The sequence below is a fragment of the Chenopodium album genome, chromosome 1, assembly GCF_948465745.1.
Source record: "Chenopodium album chromosome 1, dcCheAlbu1.1, whole genome shotgun sequence".
NCBI classification, from domain to species: domain Eukaryota; kingdom Viridiplantae; phylum Streptophyta; class Magnoliopsida; order Caryophyllales; family Amaranthaceae; genus Chenopodium; species Chenopodium album.
In genome coordinates this window covers 63,919,500-63,946,139 of record NC_137834.1, presented here as the reverse complement: position 1 = coordinate 63,946,139, position 26,640 = coordinate 63,919,500, and the positions used below count along the sequence as shown (strand labels likewise).

Sequence of the window (26,640 nt, the reverse complement as noted above, 5' to 3'; positions counted from 1 at the left end):
CACCAACAACAGTTCTCACAATTGCAGCGGCAACCAGTCTTGCTTAACCCCCAAAATCGCACCACCTCCAACCAAAATCGCACCACCTGAGTTCGCACCACCTGAAATTGCAGTCCAAGCGAACTCAAATCGCCATCTTCATCCGTCGTCCATCGCAAGTCGCACCTCAAGCTTAGGTGGGGTTGGTGGCTTCGGTTCTAGGAATGGGTTGGGTGGGGTAAGAGGTGGCGGCGGCAACGGTGCGTGTTGAAATAGGAGTGGGGTTGGTACTTGGTACTTTCAGATTTTGAGGAGAGATGAGAGAGAAACAAAAAGGTTTACCTGTTTATCAGGTAACAAGTAATTTGGATCTATTGGAGAAGGTGGGGTGCAAAGGTTGGATTTTTTTGAGATTAATGTATCGTTGAATTTTTATTGTCAGACCGCGCAAATGTTGGATTTTTAGTTTCCATTTTTCCAAAAAAAAAATACATTACCAATACGTAGGGCCTGTTCCGATTGACTGAACTCAGCTGAACTGAACTGAACTGAACTGAACTAAACTAAACTGAACTGAACTGAACTGAGCTGAGCTGAACTGAACTGAACATAACTGAACTGAACTGAACTGAACTGAACTTATTAATTAGTGATTTTTAACTACGGATTAGTGATCTTTGATTATTTATTGATTATTTATTACTATACATATGTGTATATACAAATGTACATATTATTATTATTATTATTATTATTAATTATTGATGATTATTATTATTATTATTTATTGATTATTATTATTATTATTATTATTATTATTATGATTATTATTATTATTTATTGATGATTATTATTATTATTTATTGATTATTGATTATTATTATTATTATTATTATTATTATTAATATTATTTATTGATTATTATTTATTACTTATTGATTATTATTATTATTTTTGTTGTTGTTGTAATAAGAGCTTAAAAGAATGAAATTTGGCTTTATATCATTAGCAAACATATACATTACCAAAAATTAGCAAAAACACGAAAGGAATAAGAAAAAACGTCTAGATACATCCTCCCTTCACGTCTTACCAGCATCTACCCCGTTCTATGAACCCAATCTCTCTCGTCTCATCCCCATTTCCCTTTTTCCATTTTCTATAAACCAAACCCTTTCTTCACTCTTCTCTCAATTCTCACTTTCTTAGGGTTTCGATTCTGCTATTTTAATTTAATTTAATTTCCCATGGGAATTTCATCATTTCTATCTTCAATCCCTTTTTCCAATTCATCTTCCATTTCCTTAAATCTTATTAATTGTTGTTGTTATTGTTCTTGTTGTAGTAGTTGTTGATTTTGGTTTGGCTGTTTAATTTGATTGTTTGATTGATTTTTCTGGGAATTGTTGTATTGTTTACAAATTGTGCTTGATTATGGATTTGTCTCACTCTCAATCGAATCTCTCTCTCGGGTTTCACTCCCATTCGTCTGTTCCTGCTTCGACAACGACTGCGAATTCGAATAATTCGAACCCTAATCGAGTTTCAATCAACGACGATTCCATTTCGTTTCAGATTGATTCGAGGTTGCGCGAGTCGTCGATTCCAATTTCATCGATTCCTCTGCAATTGCTGGAATCTCAAACACCGCAGAATTGCAGGAAGATCGAGAATGGGTTTTCTGAGGAGAGAGAGAGAATCGCTGTTTTAGAGCCTAAAAAAGATGTGGAGGATACTGAGGAGAGAGAGGAAGAAAATCGTGGCGAAGACGATGAAGAGGTGGAGGAGTTTCGCATTCTAGGGCACTCTATGTGCTTGAAACGTCGCCGTGATAGGGAGGATTCTGTGTCTTCGTCGTCTACAGCTTCGGCTAAACGGGTTTTCTTCGATTCGAGTATGGAGGCGCGCAAGGGTGCAGTCAGGGCATGGGGGAACCAGCCGTTGCGATCGGCTGATCCCGAGATTTTCGATATTATGGATAAAGAGAAGTTGAGGCAATGCAAAGGAATCGAATTGATTGCTTCGGAGAATTTCGTTTGTAGAGCTGTGATGGAGGCATTAGGAAGCTCTTTAACAAATAAGTATTCGGAAGGAATGCCTGGGCAGAGATACTATGGTGGAAATCAGTACATTGATGAGATTGAACTTCTCTGTTGTGACCGAGCATTGGCGGCTTTCGATCTTAGTTCAGAGAATTGGGGTGTTAATGTGCAGCCATATTCGTGTACTTCAGCGAATTTCGCAGTTTACACCGGGATTTTGTTGCCCGGGGATCGAATTATGGGATTGGACACCCTTTCAGGAGGAAATACTAGTCATGGTTGTTATACACCCAATGGCAGGAAGGTTTCTGGGGCCTCAATTTTCTTTGAAAGCTTGCCTTACAAGGTCAATCCCCTTACTGGGTATGTTGATTATGATAAGCTCGAGGAAAGGGCGCTCGATTTTCGTCCCAAGATACTGATTTGTGGTGGTAGTTCTTATCCTCGTGAGTGGGATTATGCTAGGTTGAGGCAGGTTGCTGATAAGTGTGGTGCTATTTTGATGTGTGACATGGCTCAAATTAGTGGTCTTATTGCAGCTAAGGTTGGGGTTCTTGCTTTTTGTTTAAATTAATTAGTTTTATGCCTGTGTTACAATATCTGTTTACATTTTATCATCTTGCCTTTCAAGTTGGGATAATCTGATGAATATTGGTGGAGTTAGTAACATTGCGTTTGCAATTCTGATGATTGTGTATCATGTATTATCTGATTTTTGGCGTCTAATGATACTCAGCTGTTGCATACTGTGTGTTGTGTAGTTTTACTTCTGAAATTAGAGTTGAATGATTCTTTTGTATAAAACCTGTAGAATGTTTGTTTGAGAATTATAGTTATTGCAGTGTTTCGGCTCATGGTTAATTGATAAACTTGTAGAATATACTTCTTTTATGGGGATGGGGACTTAATCTTTTTCCTGTTTTGTTTTATCTCTTTATATTTGCTGAGGCTGAATGCAGAATCATCATTTAGAGGCATCCATCTTTTGTCACAGTGGAATGACTCATGAATGGACATGCTTAGACTAAATTTAATACCTTTATTATTTGTTTGCTATGAATAAAGATGATACAGCTATATAGGGAAAGGACTGTTTGACCTCTATGACCCTGGAACTGGCAGATTTTGTATGGTGTTAGATTGTTGTATCACTTATAAGCATGTGTAGGTTGTTGAATGTGTTTGATTTTAAGTTTGTTTGCTAGCCTTGTATCGTGTATGTTATCTAATTTGCTTGCATGAAGGCTGTAGATTGAATGTTGTTGCTTCTAATTACTGTCTTCTTTATGAGTCCTTGAAATTAAACTTTTGTTTTTCTTAATGTTTGCAGGAATGTGTCAGTCCTTTTGAATATTGTGATATTGTTACCTCCACAACTCATAAGAGTTTGCGAGGTCCTAGAGGAGGTATAATATTTTTTAGGAAGGGCAAAAAACAAAGGAACAGAAGCTTGATGAATCCGTCTGAAGACAGTGAGCAGTATGATTTTGAAGATAAGATAAATTTTGCTGTCTTCCCTGTTTTACAGGGTGGCCCGCACAACAACCACATAGCTGCTCTTGCTATAGCTTTGAAACAGGTTGCTACCCCTGAGTATAAAGCATACATGCAACAAGTTAGGAAAAATGCTCAGGCATTGGCATCGGCATTATTGCGAAGAAAATGTCGGCTAATAACTGGCGGCACAGACAATCACTTGCTCCTGTGGGATCTAAGGCCCCTTGGATTGACAGGTATACATTTTTTTTCCTCTTCTTATTAAGCTCTGTATAATACTCCTCCCCTCTCTGTTTTTCCTCGGTGGTGTTTGTTACTTTTTGTATTTTTGATGATGGAGGAGAGACAAAATTGGTGGGGCCATGTGAGATTGAAGGGGTGGTCTCGTATGTTCATTTATAGTATGGGGCAAACTTAAAGGGATTAATTTAAATAGGAAGTGTGAGAAATAAGGAGTATATCAAGCTTCTTGGTTGTTAAACAATTAAATAACATTAAGTAGCAGGGAATTAATTTGTTGACAGACAGAATTTATGTGAATACAATCATCAATTGTGTTTAATTTCATCTGTGAGTTAACCAACCATAAACAGTTTGATTCTTCTCGTCTACCTTATGATAAGAGGTGCTAAATTTATTTTCTGGTTCCTTGTCTTTCAGCAACATTGAAATAAATTGAAAAAGTGAATGCTGATGCATGGGAAGCAAGGGGAATTGCAGGAATTCAAGCCACTTGTGGTTCACCCAAAATTGGAGTAATCAGAAATCAAAAGTGAAAATTTAGGATTAATTCTCAGTACATGTGCTCCCTTTAAAGTTTAACAGTTATTCACTTCTGCTCTTTCCTCTCCTCCTTTTCTCATGGTCCAATAATTTGCATCCATGTCTCCGTTCTTCGTTCTCTTCTCTGCCTGCCTCTCTTCCTTGTTTCACATCTAGTTGTCGGGGCTTCCCTTAGGCCTCTCTTATTGAAGGAACCTAACAACCCTAAGAAATACCAAAATTTATCGAATAAAAAATACTTAATGGCTTGGCTTATTAAACCCCTTACTTTTTACACCCCTAAATGTGTACTTGAATATTAGATTCTTCAGAAGGAAAAATAAAGGGAGAAATTCAGTAAATAGTTGTTTAATACTACTCCCCCCTGGGATGTGTGTTATTTAGGTGACTACTTGTTAGTTGCCACTGTAATATAGTGGTCAAGGATGGGTAGAAATTCTTAGAAAGCTGCCCTTTGGTTATAATGTTACTCAATGTGAAATCTAGCTTAATAGTGAAATTATGCACTGGGTATACTTTGCTGTTACCACTTTGAAAATTTTATCCATACATGGTGATAGCTAGCAAGTATTTAAGCGAGTTCAAAGGTCCTTGCCATTGTAATTTTGTAACTTTATTTTTGTGGGTAATTAGTTTGGTTTTGCTGACCTACATCTACTTGCTGTGCTATGACAAGTAGCTTGTAATGTTCACATATGTTATCTTCTTGCTTGCTGCTCTTTACATCTTCCATGACCACTTTTTACTTTTTCCATGTTACCAGGTAAGAATTTCGAGAAGGTATGTGAAATGTGTCATATTACTCTGAACAAAGTTGCTTTGTTTGGTGACAACGGTACCATAACACCTGGTGGTGTGAGGATTGGTAAGTGTTTTCTATTATTGTTGCATAATTATGAGAATTACTGTATTCATCATTACATATACCCTTACAATCAGTTTGCTGGGTTTATTTCATCAGGTACACCTGCAATGACAACAAGGGGTTGTTTGGAATCTGATTTTGAGGTGATTGCTGACTTTCTTATCCGAGCTGCTCAAATCACATGTTTAGTGCGAAGAGAACATGGGAAGGCACAGAAATGCTTCTTAAAGGGTTTGCAAAGTAATAAAGACGTTATTGACTTGCGAACCCGTGTAGAAACTTTTGCTTCGCAATTTGCAATGCCAGGATTTGATGTATAGTTGCAGCAGCAGGGATGGTGGAAGGATGTCATTTGCATCACCCATGATTTATCTCTAGAATCACTACAAGTCATCATTTGCATAGTTTGCCCTTCTTTTTTACCCTTATTACCTCAATCTTTCTCCTGGCATCTTTTCTCATGCCAAACTCACAAAGTGGATGGTTTACTCATGCTCCTGATTCTGGACAACGTTGCTGTTGATCTCGGTTGGCACTTAATGAATTGTTCGTTCAGTCATGGTCATACAAGTTACCCCTGATTTTTCTTACACTTCTTGATCGTCATTCTTTTTGGGCTACTTGCAATATTTCCTGCCTTCTCTGAAGTTGGACTTTTTAAGTACTTTACCTCGCAGGTCTATGAATGAACAAGGAGCTTTGCTTCTTTTTTTGGAATACTTTACTGTGTTTGACCATGTTATTTATGTACAGTCAAGATTAGCTTATCTATATACTACTAGTATTTGGTACAGTAATGGAATTGGTAATTTGAGGTTTGAATGCCCCGAATTTTGTTTTATTATACAATTTGTATAATCAGAAAGAATGTAGACACTGTTTTTAAATTGATTCGTGCGGATTTTAATTAAGTGCTAAAAGGGGCAAAAAAAAAAAAAAAAAAAAAAAAAAAAATCATTTTGATCTTATTTTCTGAAAGTGGCTATGGTGTAAACATTTACTTCTTACATCTTCCTAATATTGCAATAAAGAGGGAAGACGAGGAGTTTAAGAAGAGGAGATGGATAAAGAGAAATAAATAGTGTAAAAAAAGAGTTTTATGTGATGAGTAGAGAGGGAGAGAAATTATATACTTATATATTCCCTCGGTCATCAAAAAAATGATTTTTATAATTTAAACTAGTACGTACCCCGGGCGTTGCTTCGGGTTCCCTTCATAATATAGATCCTCATGTTTCAAAAACCCTTACACTAAGGTTTCAAAAAAAAAAAAAAAAAAAAAAACCCTTACAGTAATTGGCTAATTGTAAAATAATTATCATATCATAACTAATATATAAAAGCTAAAATTTTAGCCAGATCACGAGGCAGCAACACTTGGCATTCCAACCTTTTGCCAAGTGTCGTGCCACGTTTGATTGATTTAAATAGATTGCATAAGATTAAAAGTTAGTTTAGAATTTTATTTGGATAGAATTTTAGGATAAAATTGTTAGTTTAGACTTTTATTTTCGATAATAAAATACCAATATTTTAGATGTACAAATTGAATTATAATTTTATTATATAAATGTTATGAAATATATATTTGTGGATGTCCATTATACCCTTGTATCATTCCAGAACTTTATAGATTTTAGGGTTTATTATTCTCCAAGCAAATTCTATCAATTGTATTGTATCTATATATATCTATACCTTCACTATATGAAATACTAGTAGAACACACAGATTAATTCTCTCTATATCTCTTATATTTTCACCTTATTTTATAACACGTTATCAGCACCAAACTCTAGCCAGTTGATCAGATTCACATATTGTCGACATAGATCTCACCATAACTCTAAATTGATTTCAATTGCAATTAAAGCACCATAGTTTTGTGCGGCCGATTAACTTAGATCTCAACGACAAGGTATGAATACAATCATACATCTATATTCTAGATTCATGATGATAAATTTATATACAACTAAATAGTCTGACATGTGGATTCCTATTACTATCTATATTTCATATTAGAACATCAATATTGTTGCAACTATAAATTTTGTGTGACGTCATATTTTGTATTGATTTATCTAGCGGAGTTACCGGTGGATATGTTATTAATTTGGTTGTGTTATATATTGTTCTGCCTTTCCTCATTTACCCTACACCCTCTCATCTTGTGATTATGATATTCTCTTGTAATCTCAATCAATACTAAAATAATTGTTTAGTTTGGAAATTTCGAAATTTTAATCACTTTTCTCCAAGTTTCAATTTTTTTTTTCGGTGAACCAATCCTTGATGCTTATATGCAAATGGATTGATTTATTAATAAACTAGAATAGTAGACATTGCCCACAATACACAACCTCATTTTGTGTTAATAATCTTTTGTATGCAATTAGTTGTGCGTCATACTATGATGGGTAAATGGTGGTTCATTTGGGCTATATTTGGAATATTTTGGTGATGTATGATGAATTCGGCATATTTTGGCAAGGTGCATAATGATTATATTTGAAATAATGTTTTTATTCGGTTTACATATATTTTGGCTTTTAAGGGTTATATTTCTATTTTTATTTTCTAATACAATAAATTAATTGAAGGAAATCAATTCTATGCAGATTGTATTATCAGAACTTTAATACATACAAATTACAATCTAGGAAGTTAGGCAGAATATTATCCTAACTAAATCCCTTAACAAGTGGGATAAATTTTTTACTAAGCAAACCTAACTAATACGGAGTAGCTAGCAGTATGATAACATATTACTAAGGATAATTACAATTAATATGATACAATAGAATATATAACACGTACGGAGTATATTCTTAACATTAATAACTTGAATCATTATGTTAATCTATGCAATACCGTCTTTATCATTGTGGTTTGATGTATATAAAATATTGCCAATTAGGATTGAAGATATATTTTATGATAAATATGGTTTTACTTGTCAACGACAAGCCTAAGATCTTGCTTGTGAAAGATAAGTAGTATGTTTTGGTGAGATAAATTTGAAGAGTAAAAAGATATATTCTAGTTTAATTTTCCTAATTGTTCACTTGTCTTGTGGCCTAAGGTTTGTCATGGCAACTTTTATTATCCAGAATTACTTGTCTTAATCTTAAGATATATTAATTTATTCCAGTTTGATGAATAAAATCAAACAATAGATTCCGGGGAGTACTATTTCTTATTGTTTGTAAAAAAATTTAATACTAACATACTTCATACTTCATAGTACTTTTGTGAATTATATATAGGGTGAATACCAACTATCATTGTTAGACATTGAAATATGTTATACATTAAGTCTATTTTTAATTTGTAATATTTTCTAATTCTTTGAAGATTGTTATATTGCCCGTATAATTAGTGAGATTACTTATACCTGGAAGATGTCATAACCTTATTGACCACATGAATGATTAGTCTTGGTTACCCCAAATTATGCTAGTATATCTCTAAAGGTACGGTGATTTTGAGAAATTTCATTTATTTTGTCTATTTTTTTTTTTTTTTTGACAACAGCACACCGCAAAGAACTTAAGTAGTAAAATTACAACCATTAGCGCGACATTCATTTGCCAAGTTATGAGCCCGAGCAACTTGATCCCTGCTTACCTTCCAAACCAAGCAGATCTCACGAGTAGACGCCCACTTACGGATATCCGACAGAGCAAAAGATACTTACATCTGCAGGAATAGAGTTATCCAGCATTGTAACCAAGGCCTTAGAGTCAGAGAATAGAATCAAGCGAGTGAAACCTTTGCCCATAGCCCACTGGAGAGCCATCAAGCAAGCCATAGCCTCAGCATGAAGAGCCGAAGCCGCCTTACCATAGCCTCCACCTCCATCCTGTGGTTCCTCCCCATGTAGAGAGAAGGCCCATCCTATGCCCGCATTCTTGGTCCTCTTCTGCCAGGAGCCATCAAAGAAGACCCTCACTCCTTGCAAATCTCCTAGAGAATTACCGATGGCAGGCAGTCTCTGTCCTAAGGAAGTATGGAGAAAACCAGGAGGGGGAGCCCCCCCACCTCCTCTTGAGGGATGATTGTCACCCTCATTGGATAAGGGTCTGTTCTGGAAAATCTTCAGGTGCCTAGCCGACGAGTCTGCATGCCTTTGTAGAGCAGCATAGTCAGTAACCTCCCCTCTAAAGACTCTGTCATTTCTTGTGATCCAGATAGTCCACAGAGTCATTATCAGGGTAGTAATTCGACTACTACGAACCCCATCCTCGCTATAAAAGAGCAGGATATATCTCTGAATCCATTGTCGCAGCGGAGTAGATTCAGCAAATTCAAGTTGATTACCTAGGGAACAGTTATCCCAGGCCATTTTAGCAGTAGAGCAATCTCTAAAGAGATGTTGGATATCCTCATCTTCTTCTCCACAAAACACACAGCCCGTATCAGTGGATATCCCTCGACAGTGAAGATTGGCCTTAACAGCCAGACCATTTAGGACTAGTTTCCACATGAACAAGCTCCACTTCGGGGGAATATGGAGCCTCCATAAAACTCGAAACATCAGGGGGTCTATATCATGCCGTATTGAAGGGAGGTTCCTACCATGTAGGAAAGCATAACCTGTTTTCGTAGTGTAGATCCCTGATTTGTGAAAGGCCCAGTAGGTAAAGTCATCTTTCCTAGAACCAGGAAGCTCAAGTTCTAGGATTTCCTCCGCACTGCTCCTTTCAAATTTCTCCCGCACAAGAGGCACATTCCATCTAGTGGGGTTATGAAGTAAAATCTCCCGTACTTTCTCCGATCCGACGCCCCGAATAGAATGGTTAGAACTGAGGATCGAGACTTTCCCATTGACCCAGTTCATACTGGCCAGTTTGACAGTTTCCCCAGAGCCAACTTTCAAAGCAAACCCATCTTGGAATTTGGAAGAGGACTTGTGAAGACCGCGTCTACCCCAAGAAGGAGACGCCTTTAGAAAAACACTTGGCTTAGATCCCCCTGAAAAACCTTCTCTAACCCCTAAGTAAACCCTTGAAAGCAAAAGCTGAGGATTACAGTGCATCCTTTGAACTTGCTTGAAGAGCAGGGCATCATTTAGATGGACCATAGCCCTAATGCCCAGGCCTCCCATCCCCTTTGGGAGGTGAATAGTCTCCCTATTGACCCAGTGCATTCCTTTTTCACCATTTGAGGCCCAAAAGAATCTTGCAATTATTGAGTCTATAGAATTAGCAATCGAGAGAGGCAATTTAAAACACTTCATGACATGTGAGGAAATACCAATGAGAACCGAATTAATAAGGATAATCTTTGCCGATTAAGAGAGACAAACTAAGCTCCACTTAGCCACTTTTGCATACACCTTGTCCACCAAGTATCGGAAAGCCTCCCCCTTTTTCTTTGGCAAATCAATTGGCACCCCAAGGTGATGGCCAAGATTATCCCGTTCCTCCATACGCAGGATTCCCTTGAAAACCTGTCTATCATGCACAGAAGTCCGAGGACTAAACTTAATAAAAGATTTATTAAGATTTAGTTGTTGCCCCGAGACCATCTCAAACCTAGTCAAAATACTCACAATAGCCTGGCAAGAATGCGAATTAGCTTAGAAGAAAATCATAGCATCGTCCGCAAAAAATAAGTGGGAGATAGCAGGAGACCTCCTAGTGACCCTGATTCCTTTGATGAGATTAATGTCCTCAGCCAGTAGTAACATCCGAGAGAGGACGTCCATACAGAACAGAAACAAATATGGTGATAAAGGATCCCCTTGCCTCAACCCACAGCTCGGTTTGAAAGACTCAGTCATCTTTCCATTAACCAGGGCAGAATAAGACACCGTTGAAATACACTGAGCAATCCATTGCACCCATTGATCAGGGAACCCATAAGCCGATAGGATACGGAGAATAAAATTCCATTTTACCCTGTCATAAGCCTTAGACATATCAATCTTTAAGGCCGCCATCGAGCTTCTAACCTGCGAAGTGTTAATAAAATGTGACAACTCATGGCTAAGCAAGATATTATCCTCCATGTATCTACCCGGAATAAAAGCATGTTGAAACTCCGTGATTAGGGGGGGAAGAGACCTCTTCATCCGGTTAACAAGACACTTTGCAATACATTTATAAACTGTATTGCATAAACTGATCGGGCGAAAATGAGCTGCCATTTCTGGATTGTCTATTTTAGGAAGCATCACCAGGATAGAAGAGTTGAACTCCTTTAGCAGAAAACCTGTCCTGAAAAAATGTTGAACCGCGTCCACCACCGTCACCCCCACCACATCCCAATGAACATGGAAGAACTCAGCTATAACTCCGTCTGGCCCCGGAGACTTAAGGTGATGAATAGAGAACATGGCCTTTCTAATCTCTTGACTGGAAAAAGGTTTAATCAAGGCAGCCGATTGCTCGCAATCAATTTGAGGAAAATCCATTTCTCGGAACAAGAGGTCAATCTCATGATTGATATTCACATTTTCGTCGGGATCCGGGACAAAAACTTTTTTAAGAGAGCCTTGAATGAGATCAACAACATTATCATGACCACTAACCCAAACATCATCGTCATTTCGTAAAGTTATAATTTCCCTCCGTTTTTGCCTTTGCTTCACCCTATTGTATAACATTGGAGTAGCCATATCTCCTTCCCGCACCCACCTCTCTTTGAGACGCTGCTGCCAGTAGCTAAAATCGAGAGCACACTTGGGAATAATATTATTAATTCCCATAATATATTCCTCTCCCTCCTCAATTGAAGTAATGGAAACTCCCTGTTGGTTCAATTCCTTCGAAACAGCCCTCAAATTCACCCCCCATTTTGCCTTATTATCAAGGCACCATTTCTGGGTTTGCTTTCGGAATTCCTTGATATGAGAAGCCAAGATAAACATGCTTGAACCCGCCAAACCTTCCGCCCAAATATTTGTGGTAATATTATGGATCGCCTTAAATCTCAAGCACCACCTCTCAATTTGATACGGTCGATTCGACCTTATAGTACAAGGATTGGAATCATAAAGAATTGCGGCATGGTCAGAGACAACAATAGGCTCGTGGAAAACCCGACCGTCCGGATACTCAGAAAACCATTGCTCTGTGCACATTGCTCTGTCTAGCCTTTCCAAAATAAGGCCCCCTGTAAGTCTTTTGTTCGACCATGTATAGCGTGGACCTGAAAATGGGACCTCCATTAAACCACTTTCCAATCTCCAATCCATAAAATCACTTAGGCCTCTAATAAATAAGGACCCCCCTAGCTTATCTTGTAGTGAGTCCACTTGATTAAAATCACCGATAAGCATGCAATTAGGAGTAAGGGATAGTAAGGTAAGAAGCTCATCCCATACTCTTGGTCGATCTTCTAAAATAGGCTCACCGTACAAAAACAAAAGGTTCCTACTTCTTCCATTAGCTTCAACAACATTACAAAAAATATAATTCGAAGTAGACACAACACAAGAAACATCACCTAGAAACCAACTAAACAAAGCAAGACCACCCCTAGAACCTTCCGCGTCAACCCCATAAGAAAAACTTGGGGAAAACGGAGGATCAACTAAACCTTTTACATCATTAAAACACATTTTTGTTTCCATCAAGAACAAGAAAGTAGGATACTTAGTAGAGACTAGCCACACTAAATAAGGATGTGTAGGGGATTGTGGATCATTAAGTCCCCTACAATTCCAAGCGAGAGCTTTCATTTATCACTCGGGGGCTGAAACGGCGCAGCCACCTCACCACTCTTTCCATCACCCGAGTCTAACATAGCTTGCTGATCCTCAATTTCCATGTCCACCGTGTCATCTCTTAGGGAAGAGGTAACTTCTTCACTCTTGCTTCTTTTCGGCAACCCCGATTCAGAAGAGGACGAAGTAGCCGCCATTCTCTTCTTCCCAACTACATCAAGTAAACGCGGAGAGCGAATTTGCACACCCCATTGGCGTGCCATGTCGATGTCTGAAATTGCCTTTGATTTGAACACAAAGCCCCCATATTTATCCCTTTGCCACAAACTAAACCCCCCTTTGTCGGACCACCTTTCGAAAGTTTGCCTTTTCTTACATTGAACCTAATCCGGGGCAAAGGAGCTCTCCCTGACAGAACCATCTTCAACAGACCTGGTATCATAGTGAATTGCCTCACGTGCCCTCTTCCTCGGCCAAAGCTGCAAGTCAGCATTAGGATCAAGCAGGGAAACATCAACTAAAGAGTTAACCTGAGAAGCCGGAGAGTTCGGAGGATCGAACTCGGCAGCCGGAGCATCGGGATGTTCATCCTCAAAAAATAACGAGAAATCCGGCATCTCCTTCGGATGAACATGCGAACCCACCCTGCCTCGAGTTAAGGAGTGCACTAAGCGCCTTCCTGCTTCAAGCAAATTCCGACCATTAGGAAAAGCAGAAAAAGGGTCCGGGGATATACAAGTTACCCTTGGCGGTGGCATAGAGGGAATCAGCCACTGAGATGGCGGTGGAACTTCCGCCGCAAGGGGGGCACGGAAGCCTTGATTGGTGATATCCTGTAAAAGACCCGATTGAGAGGTTGAGCTCAGTTGCTGAAATGGCGTAGAAGCCCATTCCGCAATTCCCAGCGTTTGGAACAGGCTTCCCGTTGCTGGACTGGGCCTATTAACCGCGTTCGATGACTCTCCCACTTCAAAAGTGGAGTTCATAAATCTGGGCTGAACTGGAGGGGGTAGATTCCCTTCCATTATCGCAAGCAAATCCCTACTCGTCTGAGAGAAACCAGCCTGAGGCCGCCACCTACTCGGCTGACCCTCGCTGATCCTCGGAGAAATTGAAAAGGCCATTGGAGCAGCTTGATCTGCTTCCTGTCGATTCCCCTGAAAACCTGAGCCATCATTAGAAGTATAAAATTGCGCATATGGATCCGCAGGAAACCCATAGCGCCTTCCCGGAGAGAGAGAAATATTCGGAGCAAAGTCCACCTCTCCGTGGTTGTCCGAGTCATCATCACTCTCGGCCCCTGAGTAGAATACCTCCGTATCATTCGACGGAGATGACTGGTCAAATTGCGAACTTGTAATATCATTGTCACGTTGGTGGCGCAGCTCAGCATACAGATCTTCTGGCTCTTCCAATAACCGCAAATTCGCTACGGTGTTTCGGAAGATATACCTATCCGGAAGTCCCCTTATCCGGTTGGTATAATACGGCTGGTCTGTAGGCCCATATAACACCCTAAACCCCTCTTGCTCCCTTGCCGACATCTGCTGCAGGAGACGGCGTCTTGCTGCCTGAAAAGTTAAGTTACAACGCCTTGTGGAATGGCCAACCATTCCACATTGCTTACAAAATTTAAACACACCCTCATAACGGAAATAGACCCAGATTACCTTCTCATCACTTACCGGGATAAAACATCCCGGAATCAGCGGCTGCGACAGATCAACAACCATTCGAGCTCTGAGCTCCGAGAAGCGGGGAACTCTATCACTAACTTGATCCAGAGTGTCAATATAACCTATGCGCTCAAAAATACGACGAGCCCAATGAGAAGTAAGAAAGGGAAAGAGGAGACCATAAACCCTTACCCATAGCCGCGCTGTAGAGAACTCGATTTGAGGTGGAATATCCAGAGGTTGGTAGCGCCGGAAGATCATAATTTGACCATCGAAAATGGCCGTATCCTGTCGGATAATTCCCTGAATATCCAGAACTTCCCTGCACTCAAACAGGAAATAAATGCCAACTTTGAAAACCATTATAACACTTCGTCTTACCCACCTTGAGTCAACCACGTGCTGAACATACTCCATAGATGGTGGGTTATGGCCCACAAACATGCCAATCACACATCTATGATAATTGATCCAATCATGAGGTGGGTTGTGTTCAGGGGCGGGAACAAGGTCCCCCATACGAAACACACCTCCATTATCATTATTTTGAGGATTATTATTCTCCATGGCAGAGAATAACAGTAGTGCTATTAACACACAAGAACTTACACTCAGAGAAATAAACGAGGGAGAAGAGACTGAGAGAAAGAGAAAGATGCTTGTAACACCAACCGTTATAGAAGAATTTATAGCCAAACTTGGAGTCCTTCCACTTGGGACTAGCAATGCATGCTAGACAGGTGTAATAAATGAAGAACTAGCACGAAACCAAATCTGAAACAAACCGGGGCTCAAAAAGAAATTTAATGAAAATACTCACCACGGATTGGTGCAGCATACCTAAATTGATGGAGAATACCAAAGATTTTCTGAATAGAGAAGGATTTGGAAAGGTTTTCCACTTTGCATGCAACACTACCTAGGTTTCTAGCAGCGTAGACTTTGCAAGTGAACCAATGAGGGACCTTGCATGCAACAGTACACGAAGACCAAAAGACGACTCACTTTTCTTAGTGAGATAAGCTCTCAATTAACATTAATAACCTAAATTTGAATTCAAAAAAATAAATTCATTTTTCCAATCAACTTTAAATAATTTCAATTTGTAAACACAAAACAAATTAGGCACATGTAAAGACTTTTTAGCAAAACCAAGCACATGCTCAATTGAGATGTGAAAGAAATTTACGAATTATAGTTTGTTATGACAATTATATATATATATATATATATATATATATATATATATATATATATATATATATATATATATATATATATATATATATATATATATGGTTTCCAATTATATATGGAAGACAGTAGTATAATACTAGACGCTTGCAAGCCAGTACTATATAATTGCATACGATTTTTCACATTTCGATTAGATGTATTAACTTCTCTTAAATAAGGAAACATATTGTCATGGTGATTGATATGCAATTAAATCCAATTGTATGTAAGGTATGTTTTGATTAAAGCTCATTCCCACAACTAAATGAGAAAGTACATAATTGAATAACAACAAACACATTTGCATGGTGTTTTATTGATTATATAATATTCATGAATAAATTCATAAGAATTGTAACACATGCATGAGAATAAATTTATAAGTTTAAGTAATTGTGAATGACATACTTTTGAGAATTTTCAATATAACGATTCTTATAATTGGGCAAGAGGAAAAGAATAACTTTGCTTTGTTTGATACATGCATTGCAAAGTAATTTACGACTTAAAAGGAGTAAGATTTAAAGATTGTTTGACTATTTTTATACCCCATATGCATTAGGAGGAGATAGTGTTTATTCTACTATTTTTATGTAATCCTTGCACATGAATAATTAAATATGTTAATGGTCAGTTTGGTACATACACTAGTCTAAACATCAATAAATTTATTTAATAGAGGTGGCTACATGATAATCAAATATTTAGCATGATACCATCCTGAAGATGGATATGAATAAATGTCATTACCTATATAATAGCTATAAATGTCATATTAAGTTGATGTCCTAGATGAACAAGATCAGTTACTATTGAACTAGCACACCTGAAGTGTGGTAATGCAAAATATTACAACAATAAGAATCCTTAGAAGAGGAAATAAGCACTAATTGACAATGACAAATTTGAGAAAGTGACACATTTTATGTATCTCCTGAAGAGATCATTTCTAATACATTAAAATGTGATATGATTATATAAAGTACTCCAAAAGAGTATAAAATGTTGTCCAACAAGGTTAGCATGTATTAAGATTACAATCAATGCTCCAGTGGAGTATGAGTATTCGTTAATTGTCTTGCCAATTGTAGAAAGAAACACATTGGTGTACTTATATCACATCATATCCATGGCCATGCATAAAGTATCTCTAATAAGGTGATCACCAATATTATAAAACTGACCATAATTTAAATACTAAAGGAAAAGTGATTGGATGTGATAATTAATAATAAAGTCATCCGGGGTTTAATAAATTCCCGTTATGAAAACCTGAAGTTTCATTTGATATGAAAAAAAATAATGTGCTAACACTCTCTCATGTTAAATATATGAAATAAATTGAATGGCAAGACATAATATTGAGATTGAGCTATATTTAGATTGTGATTTTTAATAGTTTGTGTTAAAGAAAAGTTCAAGAGATAATATATTGGTTTTTCTGAATGAATGGTGACCAGAAGTTCACTAGAATAATTTATATTTTGACAAATATTAGGTGACCAGAAGCTCACCACGTACAAGTTATATGTGTAAATTTTAAGTAACTAGTATCATATTATCAATGTTTCTAGTGATCCCGAAGATCACCACCTAGTGAAATTACAAGAAAATTTATATTTGTATAACAATTCTCTTGATTGGGGCTATTGTATGTCAGCACATAAGGAATAAAATAAGAAAATAGCAACTGCACAATTTATTACCCCTATTAATATTAATCTCTAGAAGAGAACAAAATTTCATTATTCTCCAGAAGAGATAGAACTTTGTTGAATATATATGATTATCCTACGAGATAAAATTTGATGCACATGAAATTATATTCTAAGTTGGTGAAGAATTGCCCCAACATTTGAGATATTTTACCAACTTAGGGGGAAGAATTGAAGTAAGTTGGCAAAGTTATAATACTATAAATAGTTGATCCCTCTAATGATAATTTATAAAGTTACATGCCAACTTTTGTATCAACATATGCTGCACATCTATGATTTGATTTGTATACCGTTATGACCCATCTAAAGGAATATAGAGATATATTTTGATTATAGTGATAATGATATTATGTGCATACATTAAGATAGATCTTGCCAATTTTCTTTAAATCACTGCACCTGAAGTGTAGTTTGTATGTTCGGTTCCAATATAAATATGCGATATATGGCAAGATAGTGCAGTTAATACTTTTAAAGTATAATAATAGTATATTAAAACCATAGTGTGAGAAATACCTTGATATGTGGTATAGATATTTGAATTATTATAATAGATGGCCTATTATGTAAGAAAATATTGTGATGGTACCAACACTGAGAAATGTATTCAGATATCATTATAAAGTAGCATGCGAAATGTACATTAAATTAATTTTATGATACCGGTACACAATGGAACCGATGAATAATATGCATATGCATGATAGAATGGACTATTGGATAAGGGATCTAAAACATATGTCCATTATGATGTTTACATAATGATAATCATCAAAAGTTTATCATGGACCAGAAGTCCAATAAAATATGGATTTTTAAATCCACACTGTATAGTGTCTTGCATTAATTTGAGTCTTATACCTATGTGCATGCATGAGTCATAGGTTAATGGATCGCTTATTGCATGTTTAGGAAGTTGTTAGATGCATTACTCATTGTATATTTTGTTCAATATCTTATCATGATTCCTATATCTCATATTTATGCACTAGCTAGTTTCAATATAATAATTGTGGTTATGTATGAATGCATGTCCAATGTACAGTAAGACGTACATACAACATTGATGGGAGCTTACAAAGAAATATTTATATTCTAATGGGCTTACACTAGTGATGAAATTATTGATGACGTCGTTTTAATAATAGCTTGTTATGGTTCATGTAAGAAGAGTTCCTGAAAAACTTATGTACGACGTATTTAAATACACAACCTACATATTTTATATATTGAATATTGAAATTATTATCAAAACTCATGAAATGTCAATATGACTACATCATCGATATCTCAACCAGAAGTTTGAGTATGTGAGATTCAACAAGTCTATGTATTCATTGACGAATTCTCATATAAAACATGAAATTTCTAATTAAAGAATAGAGTTGAGATACCATTGAGTGAGAATAAGATTCTTATGGTCCAGAAGAGCCATGAGCAAAATATGTAATTAGCTTAATTTCTTAATTCATATGATACTGGAAAATGAAATATATATATGATGATATCAAGTGTTGCCATGCAATTATGTTTGGATAATGTGATCAATTATTATCATTTTTGTAGTATATATGACCTCCAAATGAAGGCATACATCTAATTGTTATGATAATTCGAAACAAACTATCGAATGAAATAGTGGTAAATACTTGTATTATTTCCACAAGTATGAAGAAATGAAGACGCCTCAATAAGTCCATGTGAAGATTTGAAGATTTGAAGATTCAAGTTCAATTTGAAAGGATTAATCATCAAGAAATGGTGTTCTGCTACATGGAAGAAGTTACTCAACCATATCGCATGAGATTCATTGCACTGGAAGATTTTATGTTAATACGTTATGCATTCATCAGGGGGAGCAAATACGCGCTGCACTCTTTTTCCCTTAACCATGGTTTTGTCCCACATTGGGTTTTCCTGGTAAGGTTTTTAACGAGGCCGCATCCCAAGCGTATTACGAAAAATGTTGTACTCTTTTTCCTTCATTAGGTTTTTATCCCACAGGGTTTTTCCTAATAAGGTTTTAACGAGGCACATTCTTAGATAATGGACATCCAAGGGGGAGTGTTATGAAATATATATGTGTGGATGTCCATTATACCCTTGTATCATTCCAGAACTTTCTAGATTTTAGGGTTTATTATTCTCCAAGCAAATCCTATCAATTGTATTGTATCTATATATATCTATACCTCCACTATATGAAATACTAGTAGAACACACAGATTAATTCTCTCTATATCTCTTATATTTTCACCTTATTTTATAACAATAAATTTATTTTTTATATTATAATATTATTTGGAGCAAAGTAAGTAGTTCAAAGCGTAAAACATACATTTATAATATGTACAATCGGTTAAAATAATATACTTCACAATCTAATAGAATTTTATTACTATGTAAACTTGGGTCGGGTCATGAGTCATATCGGATTGGGTCACTTCAGGTTACGAGTCAAGAAATGTTCAACCCTTGCCCAAAGTTTTGGGTTTGGGTCAATGCGGCGGGCTTTGAACATTTATTTTATTTAATTTATTTTTTGCTAATTTTTTGTTTTTTTAATGTATTAAATCGAACATTTCCACCAACATTATTATTAGTCATTACATGCCTACTAGATAGCAAATCGTCACAAAAGCACATTAATTCCTAACTAATTTTGTATCAATGATATATTTTAAAATTTGATATATAGATTAAAAATTAAATTAAAAACCCGGGCATCGCACGGGGCACAAAATTAGTAACTAATATATAAAGCTAAACTTGTAGCCATGCCACGAGGCAGCGATAGTTGGCATTCCAACTTTTCTCCAAGTGTCGCGTCACATTGGATAGAATTAAATAGACTTATTAAGATAAAAAAATTAGTTAAGAATTCTATTTGGATAGAATTTTAGGATTAAATTGTTAGAGTTTTATCTTCGTTTAATTACCAATATTTCAGATGTACAAATTGAATTATAATTTTATTCAAAAAAAATTATTAGATTATAATTCTCAAAATTTATCATATAATTTATTTTTTATACGATAATAATTCTTGGAGAGAAGGAAGTAGTTCAAAGCGTAAAATATCCATTTATAATATATACTAATCAGTTAATATAATATACTTCACAATCTAATAGAATTTTATCACTATGTAGACCTGGCAATTAGGGTCGGGTTATGAGTCTTCTTGGATTGGGTCACTTCATGTTACGAGTCAAGAAATGTTCAACCATTGCTCAAAGTTTTGGGTTCGGGTCAACCCAATGGGCTTTGAACATTTATTTTATTTAATTTATTCTTTGCTAATTTTTTATTGTATTAAATCGAACATTTTCACCAACATTATTATTAGTCATTACATGCCTACTAGCTAAGATAGGAAATCGTTATAAAAGCACATCAATTCCCAACTAATGTTGTATCAATAATATATTTTAAAATTTGAAAAATAGATTAAAAATTTATCTTAAAATTCAATAATAAACACCCCGAGCATCGCATGGGGCACAAAACTAGTAAGAAAAAAAATATTTTCTCAAAGGCATTATCACTAATGTCTAAATCTATCCACGTTTGAAATATTATTTGTTTTAAATGTTCATAATCGGATGAGTAATTTAATTGTACGGTTCAATGACGTTTAATAATTTGAGTACTCGTAAACTTTATTCAAAGCCCTCGATTTGAAAGTAAATCTTCGGCTCCTAGACTTTTAGGAATATTTTTTTTAAGAAAATTGTCTATTTGAATTTTTAATTTTAGTGTCAATTCCCGGTTTGTTAATTGAATTTTAAAATAATTTTTTTTTAACATTATACCAAAATTTAACACATCATTAATACAAACATTGAAATTTAAGAGGTGTATATCCCTTTTGATTTGGGATATTTTGACGTAGGATATATATTATAGAAATATACAATATATATATGAGAATGAAATTTTTTTATGTTATTCGAATTTTCTACTCATGGATTAATAATCACTTGACATTTGATAATCATACTTGTAAAATAATAATACTTTAGTACTACCGAACATAAGGTTGTGGTTTATAAATACTAAAGTATATCATAAATGGATTTATTTTCATTTGAAGTACTCTTTAACACGAATAGTATGATATAAAAATAATAAATTATTAAGATAATAATTATGAAGGTTATAATTTAATTGTTTTAATATGACTATAATTAAATTTGTACATATAAAATATTGATATTTTACCGAAAATAAAACTCTAAACCAATAATTTTATCCTAAAATCTATCCAAATTATATTGAAAATAAAACTCTAAATTTACTTTTTATCTTAAAAATCTATCTAAATCTATACGACATATTTACCCTATGTTTCATACTATTATTAGTCTATGTGGCGTGACACGTGGAGAAATATTAAAACGCCAAGTGTCACTTTCTCGTAGTCTGGCTAAAAGTTTAGCTTTATATATTAGTTATATCACTTATATGATATGGTCTCTAAATGATCATCCCATCTATCTATACTTAGTATTTAAAAACACAAACCATCATCCTCATCATGCCACATGTAAATTATATTTTTCACCAATGTCACGTCTCATCTCATTTAACCTTTCTCGTATTAAAAAAAAAATACACTAGCTTTAATTCAATACATAAATGAATGTTTGGTTCACTTTCCCCCAACTTAATATCAATAACAATTACATTCAATTTTCACCCCTTTTTATCTTTTATAAACTATTCATTTTTCAATAAAAAACATATTATAAAATTAAATATTATATTATATACCTATAAACAATCCGTGCATTACACGGGACAGAAGGCTAGTTTGCATTAATATACTGTTCGATTTACAATAATATTTATGCAAAGTTAGATTCCCTATGTAAATTTTGCTTTTTCATATACTATTATTTATTTATCTCTTTACTTTTTTGCAAACCCTATGTGAATTTCACTTTTCAATGTATTTTTACTACTACCTCTTTCACTTTCTTAATACCCGCAAAATCAGTCCAAAAGGATCGTTCTATCGGGTACGGAGGGAGTATATATATATATATATATATATATATATATATATATATATATATATATATATATATATATATATATATATATATATATATATATATATGGGAGGGATCCACTGAGAATAGGTCTATATGTGAGAACCCTATTATTTACGAGAACAAATCTCTTTACGAGAAAAAATCTCAACCATTGGACACCTCATGATCAAACTGTTTGAAATTGCTCACATAGTAATGACAAAATTGTATTTTACATTTTTTTTGGCTCATATTGAGTAATAATTTTTTGTTCATTTATCAAATGAGCAAATAATTATTTGCTCAGTCATCAAATGAGCAACAATTCTTTCTTCATTCATCAAATGAGCAAAATATATATATATATATATATATATATATATATATATATATATATATATATATATATATATATATATATATATATATATATAAAGATATATATATACAAAGATATATATATACACGTTTTTTTTTTTTGTTATTTTTCTCATTTATCAAATGAGCAACTTTATAATTTTTGTTCATTTGGTAAATAGGTAAATAATATTTGCTCATTTGATAAATGAGAAATCATTCTTTGTTCAGTTATTAAAGGAGCAAACAATATATCTTTATATTCTTTGTTCATTTCTCAAATGAACAACAATATTAAAACTTTTAAACTAATATGAAACCTTAAACTTACTTACTATATCTAAAGATGTAAACAATTGTTGGACCATAAATAAAAGATCGACCTTATACTAGTTTATATTATGCACATTTTTTTTGCCTATTTTTGAACTAGATAGTTGACAAGCTCAATTTAATACATGTGGTTCTACTGATCATATCCTTTACAAATGAGCAAACAAATATTAAAACGAGCAATCATATATTAAGGGTCTGTTCTCTTACGTTGAAATTAAGTTCAGTTCAATTCAGTTCAGTTCAGTTCAGCTCCTAATTTCCTTCTCTTATAAAATATTCATTTCAGTTCAATTCAGTTCAGCTCAGCTCAGTTCAGTTCAGCTGAGTTCAGTCAATGAGAACAGGCCCTAAAATAAGCAAACTAAATTAAAATGAGCAAAAACACATGCAATAAAAAATGCATAAATGAAAATGAACAAACTTATATTAGAATCTCAAAAAATTGCTCCATACTATCATCACCTTTTTTTTTTTTTTTTTTTTTTCGGTTGTTGATGAGGAAACCATACTATATCATCACATAATACAAGCTCATTAAACTCATTTTCGATCATCAAAATCTTTTAACACAAACTTTCATATGTGGCTGGCCACACCGTGTGGCCAGCCACAAATTAATTTTTAATTTTTTAAAAAAAAAAAAAAATATAGTACACCACTTTCCTTCTTCCCGAGATAGCAATTGGATTTTCTCTCTCCTCTTTTCTTCTACACCACAAATATGGTTTTCCAATTAGGCGAAAATCGAATATGCTCCTTATCAAATTGTTGCAATTAATGGCCGAAATCATTATTATTGGTCGCTGAAACACTAATTGCCAGTGGATTAGAAGTCGAAATTGTTGTTGCTGGTTGTTTGGTTGCGTAGGGGAAAAGAGCAGGAGGAGTTGTGGTTTAACAATGGAGTTGAGAGGAGGAAGAAGAAGTTAAGAGTGAAGGAATGGGGGCGGAGATTCGCTGGACTACTTGGACTACTCGTACTCCCTCGTCAACCGTCATTCCATCAATGTCGTCATTTCTAGCTACTTTTTTTTCAACACAATTTCCTAGCTACTTGATAGAAATCAAGGAAATATATATGGTAGGACTTTTTATTTTGTTTTTATCTTTTTCAACTTATTTTTGGGGTCATTTTGCACCCATTCAAATTCATAGATTTTGGAAGTGCGTGAGAGGGGAGATGGTTGATTGTTGTGGTGGTTGGAATTGGTGATTTGGTGCTGCTTTAGTGGTGGAATTGGTGGTTAGGTCAGGGGTTACTAGGTCGGAAGGGTTACTAGGTTTGAGGGGTTACTTGGTTAGGGGTTACTAGGTAGGTCAGAGGGGTTACTTGTCAGAGGTTACTAGGTAGGTCGGAGGGGTTACTTGGTCAGGGGTTACTAGGTAGGTCGGAGGGGTTACTAGGTCGGAGGGGTTACTTGGTCAGGGGTTACTAGGTCGGAGGGGTTACTAGGTAGGTCAGAGGGGTTACTAGGTTCGAGGTTATTAGGTAGGTCGGAGGGGTTACTTGGTCAAGAGTTACTAAGTAGGTCAGAGGGGTTACTTGGTCAGGGGTTACTAGTTACTAGGTCATCAATAGAGGTTACTTGATTAGGGGTTACTTTTATGTTAGCTGGCCACACCGTGTGGCCAGCCACACACAAAACCTACTGATCTTTTAATTACACCGGTACACGTGACCATAATTGTCGTTGAGTGGAGCTCAAAACTGACATAATTGGTATGAATTTTGAGCTTGATTTATTTTTTATTGATGTTGCAAAATTAATAACAGTGATGTTAACGGCGATGTTGTTGACGACATTGGCGGATCCAGGGGAGGGCCTACTCGCCCCCCCCCCCCCCAATGCCCAGATTTTGATGTTATATAAATATAAAATCTTGTACATATATACTAGTATCATAGTTGGTTAATTACTTGTTGCATAGATTTGGAAGGTCAACGGTTCAATTCTCCTTGTTTGCACTTTTTTTTTTCGTGTGGGCTTCTTAAACTCATATCCCTTGGCTTTGTTAATTGAAATGCTTTATAACTTTGGCCCGGTCTATAAAAAATTTCTATATCCTCCCTTGGTTGACGTCGAACATAATCGTCACCGATTGGAGCTCGAAGACGCAATTATCAACCTGAATTCAAGCTTACTTTCCTTGTGTTTTAATGGTGTGAAGATGATGGTGATATAAGCACAGTACAAAGATGCCATGATTGATTAAAAGTTGAGCTTAATTTCTTTGAAATTTATGGCGTGAAGTTAATGATGTATATACTGAACAATAGGTGAGAGGAGAGAGAAAGAAAAGGTGAGGACATAGAAAGAAAGAAATATGGATAAATAAGAGGGTTGATTAAAATACTCTTTTGGTTTTGATTTTTTAGAGAATAATCAGAGCCCTTAGAGCTAGGGGTGTTAAAAAAAAAAAACTGACAAGAGGAAAATGTAGGTCGTTATCTACCTCTCCCTAGAGCCAAACCTAATTTGTAAACACTCGACCAACCTAATACAAGTATGTGGTAAGTCAAGGGTTGAACCCAAAGGAATGAGTAGGTACGATGCTATAGTCTACGTCAAGCTAATTCGAAGAATATAAATGGTTGTGGTTGGTAGCTAAGGTATCAAGAAGATAGACAAATCTAGAAATTCAATAAGCTAAACACTAGGGATATAGGTTCCACATGCAAGCTCAATGATTATGCTAATTGATAGATCGCTCAATTGATTCAAACATTACAAGGGACAGACAATAGTTGCAATCAAAGGAATCCAAAAGCTATCTCTTATAATCCAAGCTATGGTTCACTATGAATGGCTAACAAGGAAAATCACAATCAAATTCAATCTATTAAAGCAATTCTCAAGTCAAGGGTTCATGTCATTGAAATTTGCAATGCAATCTAGATTAATCTTATAGGTTTATCACTCCTATTCTAATTAATCACATGCACAACTATGTCAACCAATTTAATTGCAACAATTCAATCAATCAATGATCATCAACTAGAAAAAATCATCAATCAAGCATGCTTCCCCTTCTCCCTAGCAACTAATCTACTCACTAATCATGGTGAAATTGAAAGACAAAACAAATTCAATCACAATCATACTCATTTCAAGCTTAATCAAAAGGAAAATCAATCAATCAACAAATTCTCAAACCTGAATCAAAATTCAAATCAAACATTCAAGCATTTAAAGACATTGCAATAAAAGTAAATTCAAAGGAAAGAAATCTCACAAACTTTCATTGATATGAAGAAGAAATCCAAACTTGATTGAAGCAATGTTGTAATACAAATCAAAATCCAAGAATTTCTCTCTCTAAAAACTAAGCAAATGAAATATTATCTAAAAGTTAGCTTTCAAAAGGAATTACAAGAGTATTTATAGACAAAGAAGAAAATCTGATCGGCCGCGCCCTCTCCAAGAATATCCCGCGGG

General features: G+C 35.3%; 2 protein-coding genes across 2 annotated transcripts; one reads left to right on the top strand and one right to left on the bottom strand.

The window, feature by feature from the left end:
* Positions 1-1,092: 1,092 nt before the first annotated feature.
* Positions 1,093-5,988, top strand: LOC145557118 (serine hydroxymethyltransferase 7-like). The gene is made up of 4 exons (XM_081618497.1): positions 1,093-2,565; positions 3,352-3,754; positions 5,065-5,166; positions 5,263-5,988. Exons 1-4 carry the CDS (start codon positions 1,414-1,416, stop codon positions 5,484-5,486), a joined length of 1,881 nt encoding a protein of 626 aa, XP_081474623.1. The 5' UTR covers positions 1,093-1,413; the 3' UTR covers positions 5,487-5,988.
* Positions 5,989-10,462: 4,474 nt separating this feature from the next.
* On the bottom strand, positions 10,463-12,856 carry LOC145634201 (uncharacterized). The gene is made up of 2 exons (XM_081685629.1): positions 10,817-12,856; positions 10,463-10,729 (listed from the first exon to the last, which is right to left on the bottom strand). The coding sequence occupies exons 1-2, from the start codon at positions 12,854-12,856 to the stop codon at positions 10,463-10,465; spliced, it is 2,307 nt and encodes a 768-aa protein (XP_081541755.1).
* Positions 12,857-26,640: the final 13,784 nt, after the last annotated feature.

Coding starts and splice junctions, on each gene's coding strand:
- LOC145557118 (XM_081618497.1), top strand. CDS start 1,414: ATGGATTTGTCTCACTCTCAATCGAATCTCTCTCTCGGGTTTCACTCC. Junction 3,755..5,064: donor AAGGCCCCTTGGATTGACAG/GTATACATTTTT, acceptor CCATGTTACCAG/GTAAGAATTTCGAGAAGGTA. Junction 5,167..5,262: donor ACCTGGTGGTGTGAGGATTG/GTAAGTGTTTTC, acceptor TTATTTCATCAG/GTACACCTGCAATGACAACA.
- LOC145634201 (XM_081685629.1), bottom strand. CDS start 12,856: ATGAAAGCTCTCGCTTGGAATTGTAGGGGACTTAATGATCCACAATCC. Junction 10,730..10,816: donor ATCTCATCAAAGGAATCAGG/GTCACTAGGAGG, acceptor CATTCTTGCCAG/GCTATTGTGAGTATTTTGAC.